This window comes from Anthonomus grandis, chromosome 8 (genome assembly GCF_022605725.1).
Source record: "Anthonomus grandis grandis chromosome 8, icAntGran1.3, whole genome shotgun sequence".
NCBI classification, from domain to species: Eukaryota; Metazoa; Arthropoda; class Insecta; order Coleoptera; family Curculionidae; genus Anthonomus; species Anthonomus grandis.
This window is the reverse complement of record NC_065553.1, coordinates 20,166,765-20,181,157: the sequence shown is the minus strand read 5'-3', so window position 1 is coordinate 20,181,157 and position 14,393 is coordinate 20,166,765. Positions and strand designations below refer to the sequence as shown.

Genomic DNA, 14,393 nt, shown 5'->3' with positions numbered 1-14,393 from the left:
CGTAAAATTCTCTATTTAACGGTACCAAAAAAAATGAAATAGGTAAATGTGTAAGCAAATAGTTAGTAGCGAAAATGTCTAGAAATAATGAATATTTTATTTACGCCAAACTTTGGTATGTCAAATGGCTACCCCATGGTGTGATACATTATTTTAAAGGGCATTCATTATGCTATCAATGGTGCTAAAAAAAAATAAAATTGATTGACCAAGAAGCAATTAAAGTGTAAATCGGTAGGGTAGAAAAACAAATTTAATTAGTTTAACAAATTTATTTCATTAAATGTTGCTACAAATCATGCATCATACTTTACTTGCTACAGTTTTTTGCATCTCCTGAGAAATTAGCGGAAGTGGATATAGCCCCTTTTGCAGTGAGACGCCTCAAATATAAACTCAAATCTGTAATGATATCGTTCGATATACTTAATTTAATTTCATTTCAATAAGTTTTAAATACAATATTTTACTTGAGGTATAATAGATTTTTTATATACCTAGGAGCTGAGGTTTAATCTATTAATCTCTGAGTTCGTTTCCTCTTTTCAATATCCTACCTAACTTTGTTATGAATATTAAAATTAAAAAACGATAAAAACAACGAGAAGAAAACTTTTAAAAAAATACCTAATTTGAAGCAACTTTTCGGTAGTTATATCTACTACCGTTATCAAGGTAATTAAAGTAAAATTATATTAAATTAAAAATATACACAAAAATTATCTTGCTATATAATACCTCCTTCAAAACTCCTTCATAATTCGACAATACTTTAAATACTTTTTTTATATAATTTCACGGTTTATTAATAGTTTAAAATAGTCAAATTTAATTTTCGTTTACCTAATTTATTTACTCACATTAAAAAATATTAATCTTAGTACTATACTATGAACAACTACTGAATATTTATTTTTTTTTTATACGCTTTAAAGATTGAGTGCAAAATAGGGTGTCAAAATTATTAGCACCTTAAAATATAACAAGTTTTTTATAATCTTTTCTTTCCCTTATCGACCTTTTTCTTACTACTCAGCACCCTTTTAACCACTCGAACTAAAACAAATAGAAACAAAAGTGGCCCACCGATTAACACGGTTAAAACATCTAGCAACAAATACTTGGGCCACTCAATATCAATCGTAGGGCTTCTCAAATGTCTCGTCCCTTTATGGCGAATCACGTACTCCGACCACCAAATCACTTTTTGCAAACTGGTCCACGGCTCATCCCGTAAGATCTTCTTTATTTTCTGCACGTTCTGTTTATAACTAAATAAAAATATATAGTTTTCAATAGTTAACGATTTAATAATACAGCAAATGGACTTACACGGGGTTGCTAATTACTTCCAAAATGCCCCGTTTAATCTCCTCTTTGGTAGTGTTTCTGAAATCGACTTTCACCATTGCGCCCCATTTGGCCAACTGTTTACAATCCATTTCTTGGTCTGATATTAGGGGCAGTCCGAACATGGGCATTTCTCTGTCTATGGCTTCTTCCACGGATTGGAGGCCTCCTTGCGTAATAAACAACTTGACGTTTGGATGGGCTAAAAGTTTAAAATTCAAACTCATTTATTTTAAAAACACTTTTATCGGATGTTTACCTAAAATGTCTTGCTGCGGTAACCACTTTCTTATAACAACATTATCAGGCTTTCCTGGCAGTACATCGTTTTCATACTTCATTAGTACTTTATAAGGGAGTTCACCTAAAACCTCTAATAAAAGCCCAAATATGTTGTTATTAACGGTTTGGACATTGACAGTTTTTATTGTGTCCCCTAAACTCAAAAAAATCACCCCGTTTGAAGCTGATTCAATCTCTTGTCTTATATTCTGAAATACACATAAATAAGTATTATCTTATACATTTACATTTTCTATATAAGGACCTCTGGTAAAGGTTTTGGAGGTTTAACATGAATAAACACCATAGATACTATTGTAGGTACCATAGGTCTGACCGCATAAATGATTGGGTTTATGTTCAAAAATAATGCGCTAAGGTTCTTCTCTATATCTGCTATGTATGGAAGGTCATTTCCCAAGTACTTCTTGACTATTTTGTCGCATTCTGGCAATGCAATGAAGTGAACGTAGAGTCGCGACCATAAGAAATATAAAGTGCTCCTAATTCGTTCGTAAAATCTGAAAAGGAATAATTAAAGAGAGTTAGTAATAAGTTTTTTAAATAAATCTAATAAAAAAAACTTAAAACGATTTTTGTCTTGCATCTACACATTTTTAAAAGAAATAATGTTATAGAAACATGAATTAACTTAAGATTTTTTGAATGGCATATAAATTAATGATTTTTAATTGAAGCCCATACCATCATATCATCAAGTCAATAGATGCTATTGATGGAATACAAATTAAATTTTTCAGATCAGCAACATGGAGATACAATATCAATCAATGTTTATACAGATACTGACAATCAAACAACAAAAGGAAGCAAAATGTTCGATATTCAGCAAGCGATGACTAAGCATTTTAGGGACAAAATGTTTTCCCACAATAGTCTTTCTAAATGGTAATAGTTACCTGACGGAATTTATGAAGACTTAAGAAAAATATTTCATGTAAATGTTTTGGAAAAAGGCTATATTTGTTCTTAAATTCATGCTCGAAAACACCCTCTCAAACGGATTCGAAGTACAAGGAATACACAAATACTTTGTTGCAAGTTGATACATTTCAGGTAAAAGAGTCAAGCTTTTCATTCTATTGGTGACATTTCGAAGTACTATCTCACCACTAACGCAGCCATCATACATACTTACGTTAAATCATCCCCATTATAATGTAGCCACATATCACTATACAACGCCGGCGGATTAGGGTTTCCAATAGCAATATGGGTACCTTGCCATCCACCCATCGAATTGACTCCGATCACTGGTGCATTCAGTTTATTACCCAAAGCGAAAAAAATTGGACTCGCATAAATTTGTGTGATGACCAGATCGAATTTCTGATTGGGATCGTTGTAGATATTCTTGAATTCCTCATTGTCAAAGATCACCTCGGCCAAATCGTTTTGGACAGCGAATAACATCGGGATTTTATGGTGGATCGGGATGTCTATAGACATCTTGGCTGGTAAGCCGTATTTGGATACCGCCGCGATAGCTTTTTCCCTTACGTCGATTTCTTGTAAGTTGGTTAATTTTGGGTCTCTTATGGGTTTAGCCGTAACAGATACCACTTTATGACCTCTAAAAATTAATGGTTGAATATGTGATTTTATGACTAATATATTAATAGAAGGATTATAAATCGATTTTTTTTATTTACCTTAAAGACAATCCTGTGACAATTTCTTGAAATGGGGCTTGATGACTAGTCAATGGAAATTGAAAAACACACAAGATCCTGGAACATTCCGTAGACTCTCCCCATAGAATTACTGCTAAAACCACTACTAAAAATTTAGAATATGAAAGCATCTTAACGGTTAAAATCTAACCGCTCATCTGAGTATTAATATATATTACGATAATTTTGTGCTAATATAAATATATTTGTACAAAATTATCGTAGCCGGTTATCAATGCGTTCATGTAACTACAACAAATTAGATTGTGTAATAGTATTTTCACTGTGTAAGTTTCTCAAAAGCTTCTGTTCAGTGGCGTAATTAGTGGGGATTTTAATTTAACCACAAAATGATTCTGTAATAGTAAGATTATTAGCCAAATTTGTCAGACACACCAATTTTGTCAGAGTGTTATTGGATTTGGATTCTTTATATAAGCAGAAACCAAAAAGATTCGGACATCGTCGAATATTATATATATCTTATAGATATACCATTAGAATAATTAAATATATTTAATATCCTTAACTTAACGTCGCAGAGTTCACAACAAAACCAAATTTCAGTCTGCCTCAGTCATGGAACTATAAGCCGATTAAAATATGATCATTATGATCATTACAACCACCAAAGAGAATTTGATATTCAGACCTGTTTTTGGCCCACTGCTAAAACGAGTTCACTATAACACGATCTTAATCTTTAAACAAAGCTCCTTAGTTACAATGCTGCGGTAACACAATAGGACAATAAAGAGGAGAAGGACAATGAATGGCGACGGCCAGAGGTGTGTAGTAAAATGTTTACACTATTGCTAGATGACGGAAGCTCAAGTTAGATTCGTTGTCAATGTTCCTCAAATAGAGTGCTGCAGAACGCACTTTGTAACAAGAACAGAAGATCTTGACGCTGACTTCTTTAACAGGCTGCAAAGGCCCACCACCACTGCATGTGACCCGTCAGAAATCTAATTTACCCTTACCGATTCCTAAGAGTACTTCGGTGAAAACATGTTTGAATGAGCACTGACTAATGAACTGGCAGATCGATCTGCTGAATACCCATATTATAAAGAACAAGAGGGAGACTCCATTCCTCCCATCCCTCCCACATCCGAAAAAATAACTCCATTAAAATGTATTACAGTATTTCTTAGCCATTTCTCTGCTTTAAACCTTTACTGGTATTTAAAAGAAACTCCTTCCTAAACAAAACATAACCTATACTAACCCAAACAAATTTCGATGTTGATAGTCCGTGAATCGGTCGTTCGCATATTATCATTAAAGGATGAAGAGTTCCTGACTTCCTTTCATCCACAACAAGAGCCAATCTCGTGCTCATACCTTTTTTTTTTTTTTAATGGTAACACAAGCACAAGAGGAAAGTCCTATGTCACTCTTCGAAGATATTTGTGGGCATTTATCTTGAATCGCTGCAGGTTGTATACGTCGGGAAATATGTAAGGTGGAAGCCCGTTCCACAAAGAAGATGTTCTCCAGATGAATGAGTCCCGATACAGCAACGTCCTTGGGATAGGCAGGTGGACTCGATGTTGATGAGCCGCAACTGCTAAACGCGTCCTTCTTGCCGGAACAGCCCTGGGTGGAATCAGGCCTGCCAGCTCAGAGGAGCACTTACCGTGATAATTACGGTAGAATAAACAGAGATCAGCCACCTTTCTCCTGTGCTCCAGACTCTTTGTCAGTTCTGGTTTGTCGATAAGACGATTAGCTCTCTTCTGTATAGAATCTAGCAGCTTTAAACTATGCTTGGGTGCAGAGCTCCAGACATGCGAACAATACTCGAGGAAAGGGCGTATTTGAGCCTTATAAAGAGTCAGCAGCTGTTCTAGTGTATACAGTTTTTTCGTTTTGAAAAGCATTCCGAGTTTTTTGGAAGCTGCCCTGGCGATCCCGGCAACGTGGTCATGCCAGGACACACTGTTGGTGACTTCGACTCCTAGAAGTTGTAAAGATGATTTCATTGGCAATGTTTTCCCTGCCATAACCAGCTCCGGGTCACCAAGGTTAGTCTTCATCGTAAATACTGCAGCCTGCGTTTTTTTAGCGTTTAAATTGACCGGATTGTTACCGCCCCACTCCAAGATTGCTCTAATCTCGTTTTTGGTTGAAGCTTTTTGTTGCTGCCTAAGATTCTGAGAACTTGCGGCTGTCGTTGGTTTGGCGGACTTAAATGTGGAAATAAGTGTGCCATCGTCCTCAAAGCTGTAGATTGGATTGACAGTGGTTCCTAACAAATCGTTAATATATATCAAGAAAAGGGTGGGGGATAGAATGCATCCTTGAGGGACTCCAGCGTTAATGTTAAATTTGTCGGAGGTGTCCATCGACGGCTACTTGGATTGTTCGTTGTTCAAGAAAACTTTTGATCCAATTCAATAATGAGTTTTGTATGCCGATTGAGGAGAGTTTGGTTAATAGTCCCTCATGCCACACTCTGTCAAATGCCTTAGAAATGTCAACAGCGACTGAGCGGGACTCGCCGTGCTTCTCCAAGGCCTCCGTCCACAAGTGTGTGACGTAAGCCAGAAGATCGCCGGTGGATCTAAGCTTTCGAAAGCCGTATTGATGATCGCTGATTAGTCCAGATGATTCCAGATATCTTAACAGTTGTTGGTTGACTGCTTTCTCCATAATCTTCGATATTACTGGAACTAGTTCAATCGGGCGGTAATTGGAGGGCATCGTCTTCTTACCCTTTTTGGGTACAGCTTGCACTTGAGCAGTTTTCCAGCTTGTTGGAAATGAGCCCTGCTTATACGATGCCGTGAACAGTCTACACAAGGGAGGAGTCAATTCGTCTGCACAACGTTTTAGTACCAGGGCTGGAATTCCATTGGGTCCAGAAGCTTTGTTGGTGTCTACGCTTCTAAGAATTTTATTTATAATTCGTTGGGGAAACGAAATTTCTCCCATCGATGAATTCACCCTTGGCAAATATGGCGGTGTTTTGCCTTGCGAGTGCAGAGTATAATTGGACGCGAAGAGTTTACCCAGTAAGTTCTCTTTTTCCCTTGCTGTTACCGCGATAGAACCATCATCTGCTGTTAGGGGTGGCAAAGCCGACTTAGCAAATCCTTGACTAACGGCTTTCGATACCGACCAGAAAGATCTTGTTCCATTTGAGCAGTTTAGCAATTTGTTTTTGATCCTGTTGTTGTGACTCTCTTTGCATTCATCAATAATTCGCTTGCGGCTATTTCTGGAGGTTAAAAAGTTCCTCCGATTTTCGGTGGAAGGATGTTGACGCCATTTGCGATATGCTGCGTTTTTAGTGTTTACTGCCTTTTTGCAATTCAGGTTGAACCATTGCTTGTTGTTTGATCCGCATTTAGTAGAAAAAGGGATATAAGCTTCCATTCCTGCCAAGATCGTCTCTGTAATTTGGTTTGCACATTCTGAGATGTTATTGGTTCTAAAGCAGACTTCTTTCCAAGAAAATGAGCGATAAAATTCCCGAAGATGGTTCCACTCTGCTGATTTATAGTGCCATACCTTCCGCGGCATCGGAGGATCCTGCGTTTTAACATCCAACTGGCAAGAGACTGTTATCAATTTGTGGTCCGATGTTCCTAGGGGGGCCTGTACTGATACAGTGTACGAGTAAGGGTCTGAAGCCAAGACTAGATCTAGGAGACTCGCGAACTCGCCGTCTCGATCGGGGATTCTGGTAGGTTCCTCCACAAGCTGCGTAAGCCCGCATATGGTGGCAAATAGCTTAACTTCTCGTCCTTCTTGTTGCAGAAGCGCAGCCAGTTGATATTGTGAACGTTAAAATCACCCATGACGATGATTTCGGCGCTTGGGTAGTCAATTTGAAGTTGGTTAATGCAATCAACCAGGTTCAAAAAGAGCCGCCTATATTGGGTATCGCTTGGTGGTCTGTAGATACAGCAGATAAATTTCGTAGCTCCACTGGCTATTATTTTGAACCACATGACTTCGAAGTCCGCAGGTTCAAGCGTTTCCTCCCGCTGGCAATTCAAATCGCTCTTGACAAATACTGCCAATCCAAAGTTTAGGCGAAATCGGGTGTGTAGATCGTATCCAGGATAAATGAGGTGAACATTTGTTGTTGAAGGTTTCATCTTTGTTTCTGCCAATGCCAGAATGTGAGGCTGATTTGATTGCAGGTGTTGGTGTACTGCATTAATATTGGTGTTTAGGCCTCTGATGTTGCAGAAATTGATTTTTAGGCTTTTAAATCCGCCTGATGGACTCCCTCGACTAGTCTCCGCCCGGAGATCCGAATGGGAGGCGAGTTTACCTCCGGAAAGTTTCGGTTGTGAGGGCGCCATCGTGCATTTATTTTTCTTCTCCATTTCCCCTTTGGAAACCGGACACATCGACATGGCGGCGAAACGCGAGTTCCATGGAACCACTTCACGCCGCCTAAGTCCTATGTGGTGTTATTGAACCGGGCGATGCAATTGGACAACATCTACCACCAATAAAACCGAATAAACGTTAAGGCAATTATAACATTTATAAATAAATAAAATGATGGACATATAAAGTTTAAATACGGAAATTAGAACTAAGAAAAATAATGAGTCGTTTTTATTTATACATATATAAATAAGAAACTAGTGCAAATAAGCAAGTTGAAAACAATAAGGGAATTAAAATTTGGAACATATATTTGACGACAAAAATCCCGATGAAACTCACTTTCCAAATGAATGGAATAATCAAAAATTCACTTCGAATAAACAAATGCGTAAGTAAATAAGTATTGGAAAAAATTGACAGATAAAAATTCTGGTTTAGTTGAAACCTACAATTTGATAAAATTCAGAATGACAAATATATCAAGAGAATTTTGTAGTAAGAAGGAAATGGAATAAAAGATCAAAAACAGTGAAACTGTAATTTAATGAGAAAATTTTTTTCAGTATCATATTTTCATTTCATTCATCAAACATTTTAATTAAATATTATTATGTATTTTTATTTAATTTTATTACATACAACTGCCAAGCCTCTTTTACTATGGGAACCAACTGTTTTCTGGATGCCTGAATATTATTTATATGCAAAAGTATTATTTGTTCTTTATAGTCTGTTGCTCTCTCTTCTAGTGCGTATTCCTCCTTTTTAACTAGCAATTGTTTAAGCAATATTAATCTAAGTTCATCTTCTGGCGAGTTTGAGTAAATTGCCAGATCTCTTTGCACACTACTGCTTGCTTCCAACCCAACTATCAACAGGCATGTTACCTAAAAAACTTGTATGAAAAACAAACTTATTATTAAACTCTACACATACTTTGCGTTCCGCAGCAAACTCTTTAAGTGCTTCAAAAGACCCCTGTAGCTTTAAATATTTTTCAGCCAACATGGGTAAGCCAGGTATAAACACTCCTTCAACAGCTTTTAAATCCTTGAGCAGCAATTGCTTTGGGGTCAAATGGGATACATCATTATGAACATTCCATAATTTATCAAACAAAATTTGTCTATCCTCCTCAAAATTAAATTTTTCCTCCAATTTAGTAGCTACAGCTATATCTAATGGGGTAGCCTTATGGTATTCTGGTTTAAGGGCAATAGTATCATAAACAATAGTTTCTGCAATAAGGCACCATATACAATAATTTAATTTAGGAAACGGTTATTGACATAAACTTACGATAAAGTAAATAAGCTAACGGTCTATCTAAAATTGATTCATCAGAATTCAAAATTTCATCTGCAATTAAAGTGCAACATGAGCCGACCGCTTCAATTCTAATCTGAACGTTTTCTACCCATTTATGGCTTAGATCCACTGGTCTATGATCGAAAATTTGCACCACAAACGAGTTTAAAGTATTGTCTTTGGCTGCCAAAATGTGATGGTCAACCAATGATAAACTGATGTTACTTTTTGATGTTATTGTCTCAAAATCTATTTCATCCCTGTAAATGAAATAATTGTAAATACAAATTTGAGCAAAAGGATTTGACTAGTTAATGAAAAATAATAAAATTGCTCTTTGAAAGAAATATTAGAAATAAGAGACAGAGATGCATTAGGAATACAAGATAAAGATCTGGATCAAGTCTGTCCTTAATTTCTGATCGTTAAAAAAATAGCAAACCATGCAGAAAGCAATGAAAAATTAAATACAGCGTAAAACTGAAAATGGTTTAGAAATTATGAAATCTGGAAACCAATCAGCAATTGTTCCCGAAAACACAACTAAAATTATCGATATCCTCCTTAGTGCCCTAGAAAGCATAAATAATTTAACTGAAAAAGACTCACTGGAGCCAAATGATTTGTTAGAAATGAGAAAAGCTAGTTTTAGACTACATGGCACTAAACTGATCTACAAAATTGGCAAACTGGAACAAGAAAACTCAATTTTGGGTCAAAATAAAAGTACCTATTATGTTACAGAGAAAAGCTTTGAAAAAAAACCTAACATAATTAACAATCACTATAAAACCAGCTCACGATTAAAAAAACTCCCAAAAGCATACAACTCAGTTGCACAGACAAATTAAAAAATAGAACAAATACATGAAACTAGTACAAATAACTCATTCAAAAGTAGTCGACATTTACAAAGGGGTAGAGTGATATAACGTTATAATGATGATCAACAAAAAAGGGTTCAAGGAATTATTAAAAAAAAAACAGAAAAATTCACAAACAATAATAATAAGCTTTATTTCCAACAGGTTACATATACCCAGTTACAGGAAAATCAATTAAATATATAAATGTACGAAAGCATGAATTGTATTAGATTCATGCAACTAAACTATAAAAGAACTATAAAAGAATTGCTATATAATAAAAAAAAAGAAGTAGTGAACTTGAGATAATAAATAATAAAAAATCAACACTAAATTAGGATAAGAATCAAGAATTAATTTAAATCAAAAGACCAAAAAAAAGGATAAATAAATGCATTCAAGCTAAAAACTAAATAACTAAAAACTGAATAACCTAGCCTAGCCTCCCCCACCGACCATACGCAGGTGATTCAAGATAAGTGCCAAATCGTCATGGTGAATGTCACAAGAATCAGCAATAGTGTTAAAGTTTTGACACATAAAGTGAATAGGACTCTGGTACAGAATGTTGGACCTGGCTGTGTCCAAGTTAAAAGCTGGACACTGTCTGGATCCTGGGCGTGGTATATGAAAGCAAATCCTTTGCAAAAGGGATGGGCAGTCAATTTTATGGTTAAGTAAATTAAACAAGAATTTCACCGAATGCATTTCTCTCCTCTTCGCAAGTGACCGTTCAGTATATCTAGAGAGCAGCAGGTTATGGTCAAAACCCCTTGGAGGATAGACTCCAAGGGGAGTCTACTCCTACTCCTACGCTACTCCTCCTTAAATGCCAAACATTTAAGGAATCGCCGTTGGACTGATTCTAATAGGTGAATGTGCTGGTTGTAAATGGGAGACCAAATAAGGGAGCAGTAGTCCAGCCTGGATCTAACAAATGCATAGTAGAGCGTTTTGGCAGTGGCAGTGTTCAAAAAAAGTTTGCAATTTCTAATAATAAAGCCTAGCATGCGAGTAGCTCTAGAAAGAGTATCTTCGATGTGGGGGATAAAAGAAAATTTTTGGTAAAAGGTGACTCCAAGATCCTTGAAACAGGTAGACCTTGCCAGAGACTCTCCATTAACTGAGTAATTAAAGGCAATTGGACTTTTGATACGAAAGTAGCTGGCCACATTACACTTGGAAACATTAAGGTTAAGCCAGTTCAAAGTGCACCAATGGTGTACAGTATTGATGTTCTCTTGCAGTAGACCACAATCTGCTATAGAGTCAATCCTATGGAAAAGCTTTAGGTCATCAGCATATGCTAACCGAGAGCAATTGAGGGTGGAGATCAAGTCATTAGCGAAAACGTTAAAGAGAAGGGGGCCCAAGTTAGAGCCCTGAGGAACTCCAGAGGTGGGTGAAAAACAAGCAGATCTAAAGCCTTCGACCACTACAAACTGAGAGCGGTCAACTAAATAAGAGTTAAGGAGCTTTATCAAGCGATCGGAGAATCCAAACTGGCGTTCAAGCTTATTTAATAGGATGAAGTGGTCAATCTGGTCAAAAGCCTTTTGGAAGTCTGTGTAGATAACATCGATTTGGCTTCTATCATTAAGTGCTTCGCACACAAACTGAGAGAAGAATGCTAGGTTTGTAGTACATGAACAGCCAGAAACAAAGCCATGTTGATCATTGGCCAGCATGGACTTAACCTTGGGAAAAATTAATTTATAGAGAGCCAACTCGAATAACTTTGAGAAATTGCACAGAATGGATATAGGGCGGTAATTCTCTATTGTTCCAGCATCGCCCTTTTTAAAGATAGGGCAAACTTTAGCTTGCTTCCAGATATTGGGAAAAATACCTGTGTTAAGGATCAGATTAAAAATGTGGAGCAGAGGGTCTGTAAGTGCAACAGAGCAGTCCTTAGCTAAAAAACTAGGAATTAGATCTGGGCCAGAGGTCATTTTGCTTTTGAGACACTTGCTCGCCATTATAATGTCGGTAGCCGCGAGCGCGACGACGTCTATGCAAGTTAAGGGAGGTTCAGAGACGACAGGATGATCGCTGGGAAGTGAGTTCGTGCATACACTCCTGAAATAATCTCCAAAAGCGGACACAATGCTGTCAGGCGTATTGTATGATTGGTTAGAAAGCTTCATTGAGCCGGGGATTTGAGACTGATTACGTTTGCTTCGAATAAAAGACCAAAATTCACTCGGATCGGAGGTTATTTTGTTCTCAATACTATGGATGTACATTTTGTAGGCTTGTGCAGTTAGAGCTTTAATTGTCTTGCGCAGAGATCTAAATATCTCTAGATGATGTTTAGACTTGGAAATCTTAAAATCACGAAATGCTCTTTCCTTTTTATATATATTACGAATTATGTCCGCCGAAAACCAGGGAGGGAAACGTCTTTTACGTTTTACCTTGAAGGGTACCGCTCTAGCGAAAGTGTTGTTCAGCAAACAAAAGATCTTCAAAATACAGATCCAATGATTATGGTAAAGGGTATAAAAAAAGGTGATACTCCAAAAATAACAGAAAACTTTGGACAAACTGCTGAGCAAAATATTAAGTTTATAACAAAAAGATTATGCAGAAATGGTAAGAAGGAAACTGGATATTTCAAACACCCCCAAACAAATGGTTTATCAGAAATGAATGTCTTAAGTTTTAATCTCACAAAAGCCTGTATGTTCGAAGGGATATGTGGATCTGCCCATATGAGTTAAATGCTGTAATTTGGGACATTGGGATACTCATAGGAGTACCTCAGGGTAGAATATTGGGACCTATTTGGTATAGTTTTTTGGGCTTCTAACTCTACAACTCAAGAAAACACAGAAATGTCATTAGATTAATCACAGATATAACTAGCTAACGCAAGTTGCTTTAGCTAGTTATATCTGTGGATTAATGTATAAACTGCATTTTCTACAATCATGTCCTGGCATCTTTGGATCTAAGAAACCTATGCTCTGTACATATTTGAACTATTGATGTTTGTTTTTAAAAATAGGCAGACTTTTTTCCTGGTGAATATCAATCATAGAGAGCCTTATAGTATTGAGAAATATTTGAAGAGTAATAATTTGTAACATTATTGATTTATTAGTATTAGCACAGATCTAAATAGCTATGCAAGCTTGCGTAGCTATTTAGATCTGTGGTAATAGATTGTTTGTGTTGTGTACTTAGCATAGTAGGGGACCTTTGGCATCATTTCACTTTATATTTGTTTTTTTTTTGAATTTGTATAATCTGATATAACAAAAATTAAAAAAAAGAAATAGAAGAATTCATCATTTAAATTTGCCTTATTTTTAATAACTAATAGACAATTTACACCAAAACTGTCAGTAACCGTGTTTCACCTATACTAGGAGGTATCATCAGATCTTCTGTATGGAAGAAACAGAAATTTTATATAAGCCTTACAAATACTTATTAATTAAACCTAAGTCATAGTATTTTTTCTCTTTCAGACAGTTGAAGTGAGTCAAGTGTTTGAAAGAAATACAAAAATGAAAAAAACACCAAAAAACTATTTCAGAAGTTTTATAATCTTTGCACTTATGGATTGCAATATCTAGATGCATGTTATTATGTATGTGTGATTTATTATAATTTAATAAATAAAATAAACAATACATAACAGGGGTTAACAAACATGAATTAAAACTGTTAATATCTAACTTCAATTGATTTTTACATACCTACCTACCTACCTATAAACTAAGTCATCCAAAGAAATCCCTGCTTCTCTTAAAACAAACACATTCTCACTTCTCAATAGAAAATTTTCCTTTGTAACATTCATGATTGGTATAACTATTTTATGAAAAATTGTTTTATATAAGAAGTAAGCCAAAGAGAGCGCTGCTACAGTTGAATCCAAGTCACAAGATTCATTACCCATTGTAAAATGTATAGATTCTGCGGTACATGACAATCTGCTCTAAAATATGTTCTGTGTCTCGCTTATGGTCAATTGTGAGCATAAACTTACTTACCAAACATTGACGAGAATGTTTCAAAAATGATTGAAGATTTGTTATGTGGCTCATTGTTTTTTGATCGTTGGTGTGCTTATTTGAACAAATTTAATAAATATTTATTTTAGCATTAAATAATAAATAAGGACTTGAGTATTCTGGTTGTTCTAAGAGTGTATTCTTTTTCGTAATTATTAGTAAGTGGTGCTTCACATATGTATCTATCACAGCTCAACTAGGTACGTTATCATTTATCAGCTATTTAGACCAAAGGAAATAGTTTATATTTTTATAAAACATTTGAAATTTTATGTTTTATTCGGTCTAATCTATTTGAATGAAACAGACTCGATAGTAATATTCTGCTTCATGTGTCTCTCTTTCTACCATTATATAAAAGACAAGGAAAAACTAGAGTCGCGTCACACTAAAGTTTTAAAATAAATAATAACGAATACGACTTCAGTTAACCTGCTGACGAATTTGGGAGTGCCTAATGAACTTATCCAAACATGGCGGACCTCTAAAATCACATTAATTGCTTTTTGACA

General features: G+C 35.8%; 2 protein-coding genes across 3 annotated transcripts; both read right to left on the bottom strand.

Moving 5' to 3' along the window:
- Positions 1-252: 252 nt before the first annotated feature.
- Positions 253-3,602, bottom strand: LOC126739701 (UDP-glucosyltransferase 2-like). The gene is made up of 6 exons (XM_050445494.1): positions 3,306-3,602; positions 2,792-3,226; positions 1,898-2,153; positions 1,610-1,841; positions 1,333-1,552; positions 253-1,271 (listed from the first exon to the last, which is right to left on the bottom strand). The coding sequence occupies exons 1-6, from the start codon at positions 3,455-3,457 to the stop codon at positions 992-994; spliced, it is 1,575 nt and encodes a 524-aa protein (XP_050301451.1). The 5' UTR covers positions 3,458-3,602; the 3' UTR covers positions 253-991.
- Positions 3,603-8,206: 4,604 nt separating this feature from the next.
- Positions 8,207-14,241, bottom strand: LOC126739254 (exopolyphosphatase PRUNE1). 2 transcript variants are annotated; one of them, XM_050444838.1, is made up of 5 exons: positions 13,861-14,241; positions 13,576-13,800; positions 8,982-9,250; positions 8,619-8,920; positions 8,207-8,569 (listed from the first exon to the last, which is right to left on the bottom strand). In XM_050444838.1, exons 2-5 carry the CDS (start codon positions 13,764-13,766, stop codon positions 8,291-8,293), a joined length of 1,041 nt encoding a protein of 346 aa, XP_050300795.1. In that variant the 5' UTR covers positions 13,767-13,800; positions 13,861-14,241; the 3' UTR covers positions 8,207-8,290. The 2 variants fall into 2 exon arrangements, with proteins under 2 accessions (XP_050300795.1, XP_050300794.1); XM_050444837.1 differs by having other exon boundaries at positions 13,576-13,805; positions 13,861-14,235.
- Between the last annotated feature and the right edge of the window lie 152 nt (positions 14,242-14,393).

What these genes read in the sequence shown, in the direction of transcription:
- LOC126739701 (XM_050445494.1), bottom strand. Translation starts at nt 3,457, where the DNA reads ATGCTTTCATATTCTAAATTTTTAGTAGTGGTTTTAGCAGTAATTCTA. An exon ending in TATAATGGGGATGATTTAAC is followed by an intron (nt 2,154 to 2,791) that starts GTAAGTATGTAT and finishes ATTCCTTTTCAG; the next exon opens with ATTTTACGAACGAATTAGGA. An exon ending in ACCGCAGCAAGACATTTTAG is followed by an intron (nt 1,553 to 1,609) that starts GTAAACATCCGA and finishes TTAAACTTTTAG; the next exon opens with CCCATCCAAACGTCAAGTTG.
- LOC126739254 (XM_050444837.1), bottom strand. Translation starts at nt 13,914, where the DNA reads ATGAGCCACATAACAAATCTTCAATCATTTTTGAAACATTCTCGTCAA. An exon ending in TTGGATGACTTAGTTTATAG is followed by an intron (nt 9,251 to 13,575) that starts GTAGGTAGGTAG and finishes TTTCATTTACAG; the next exon opens with GGATGAAATAGATTTTGAGA. An exon ending in AGTTTGCTGCGGAACGCAAA is followed by an intron (nt 8,570 to 8,618) that starts GTATGTGTAGAG and finishes CAAGTTTTTTAG; the next exon opens with GTAACATGCCTGTTGATAGT.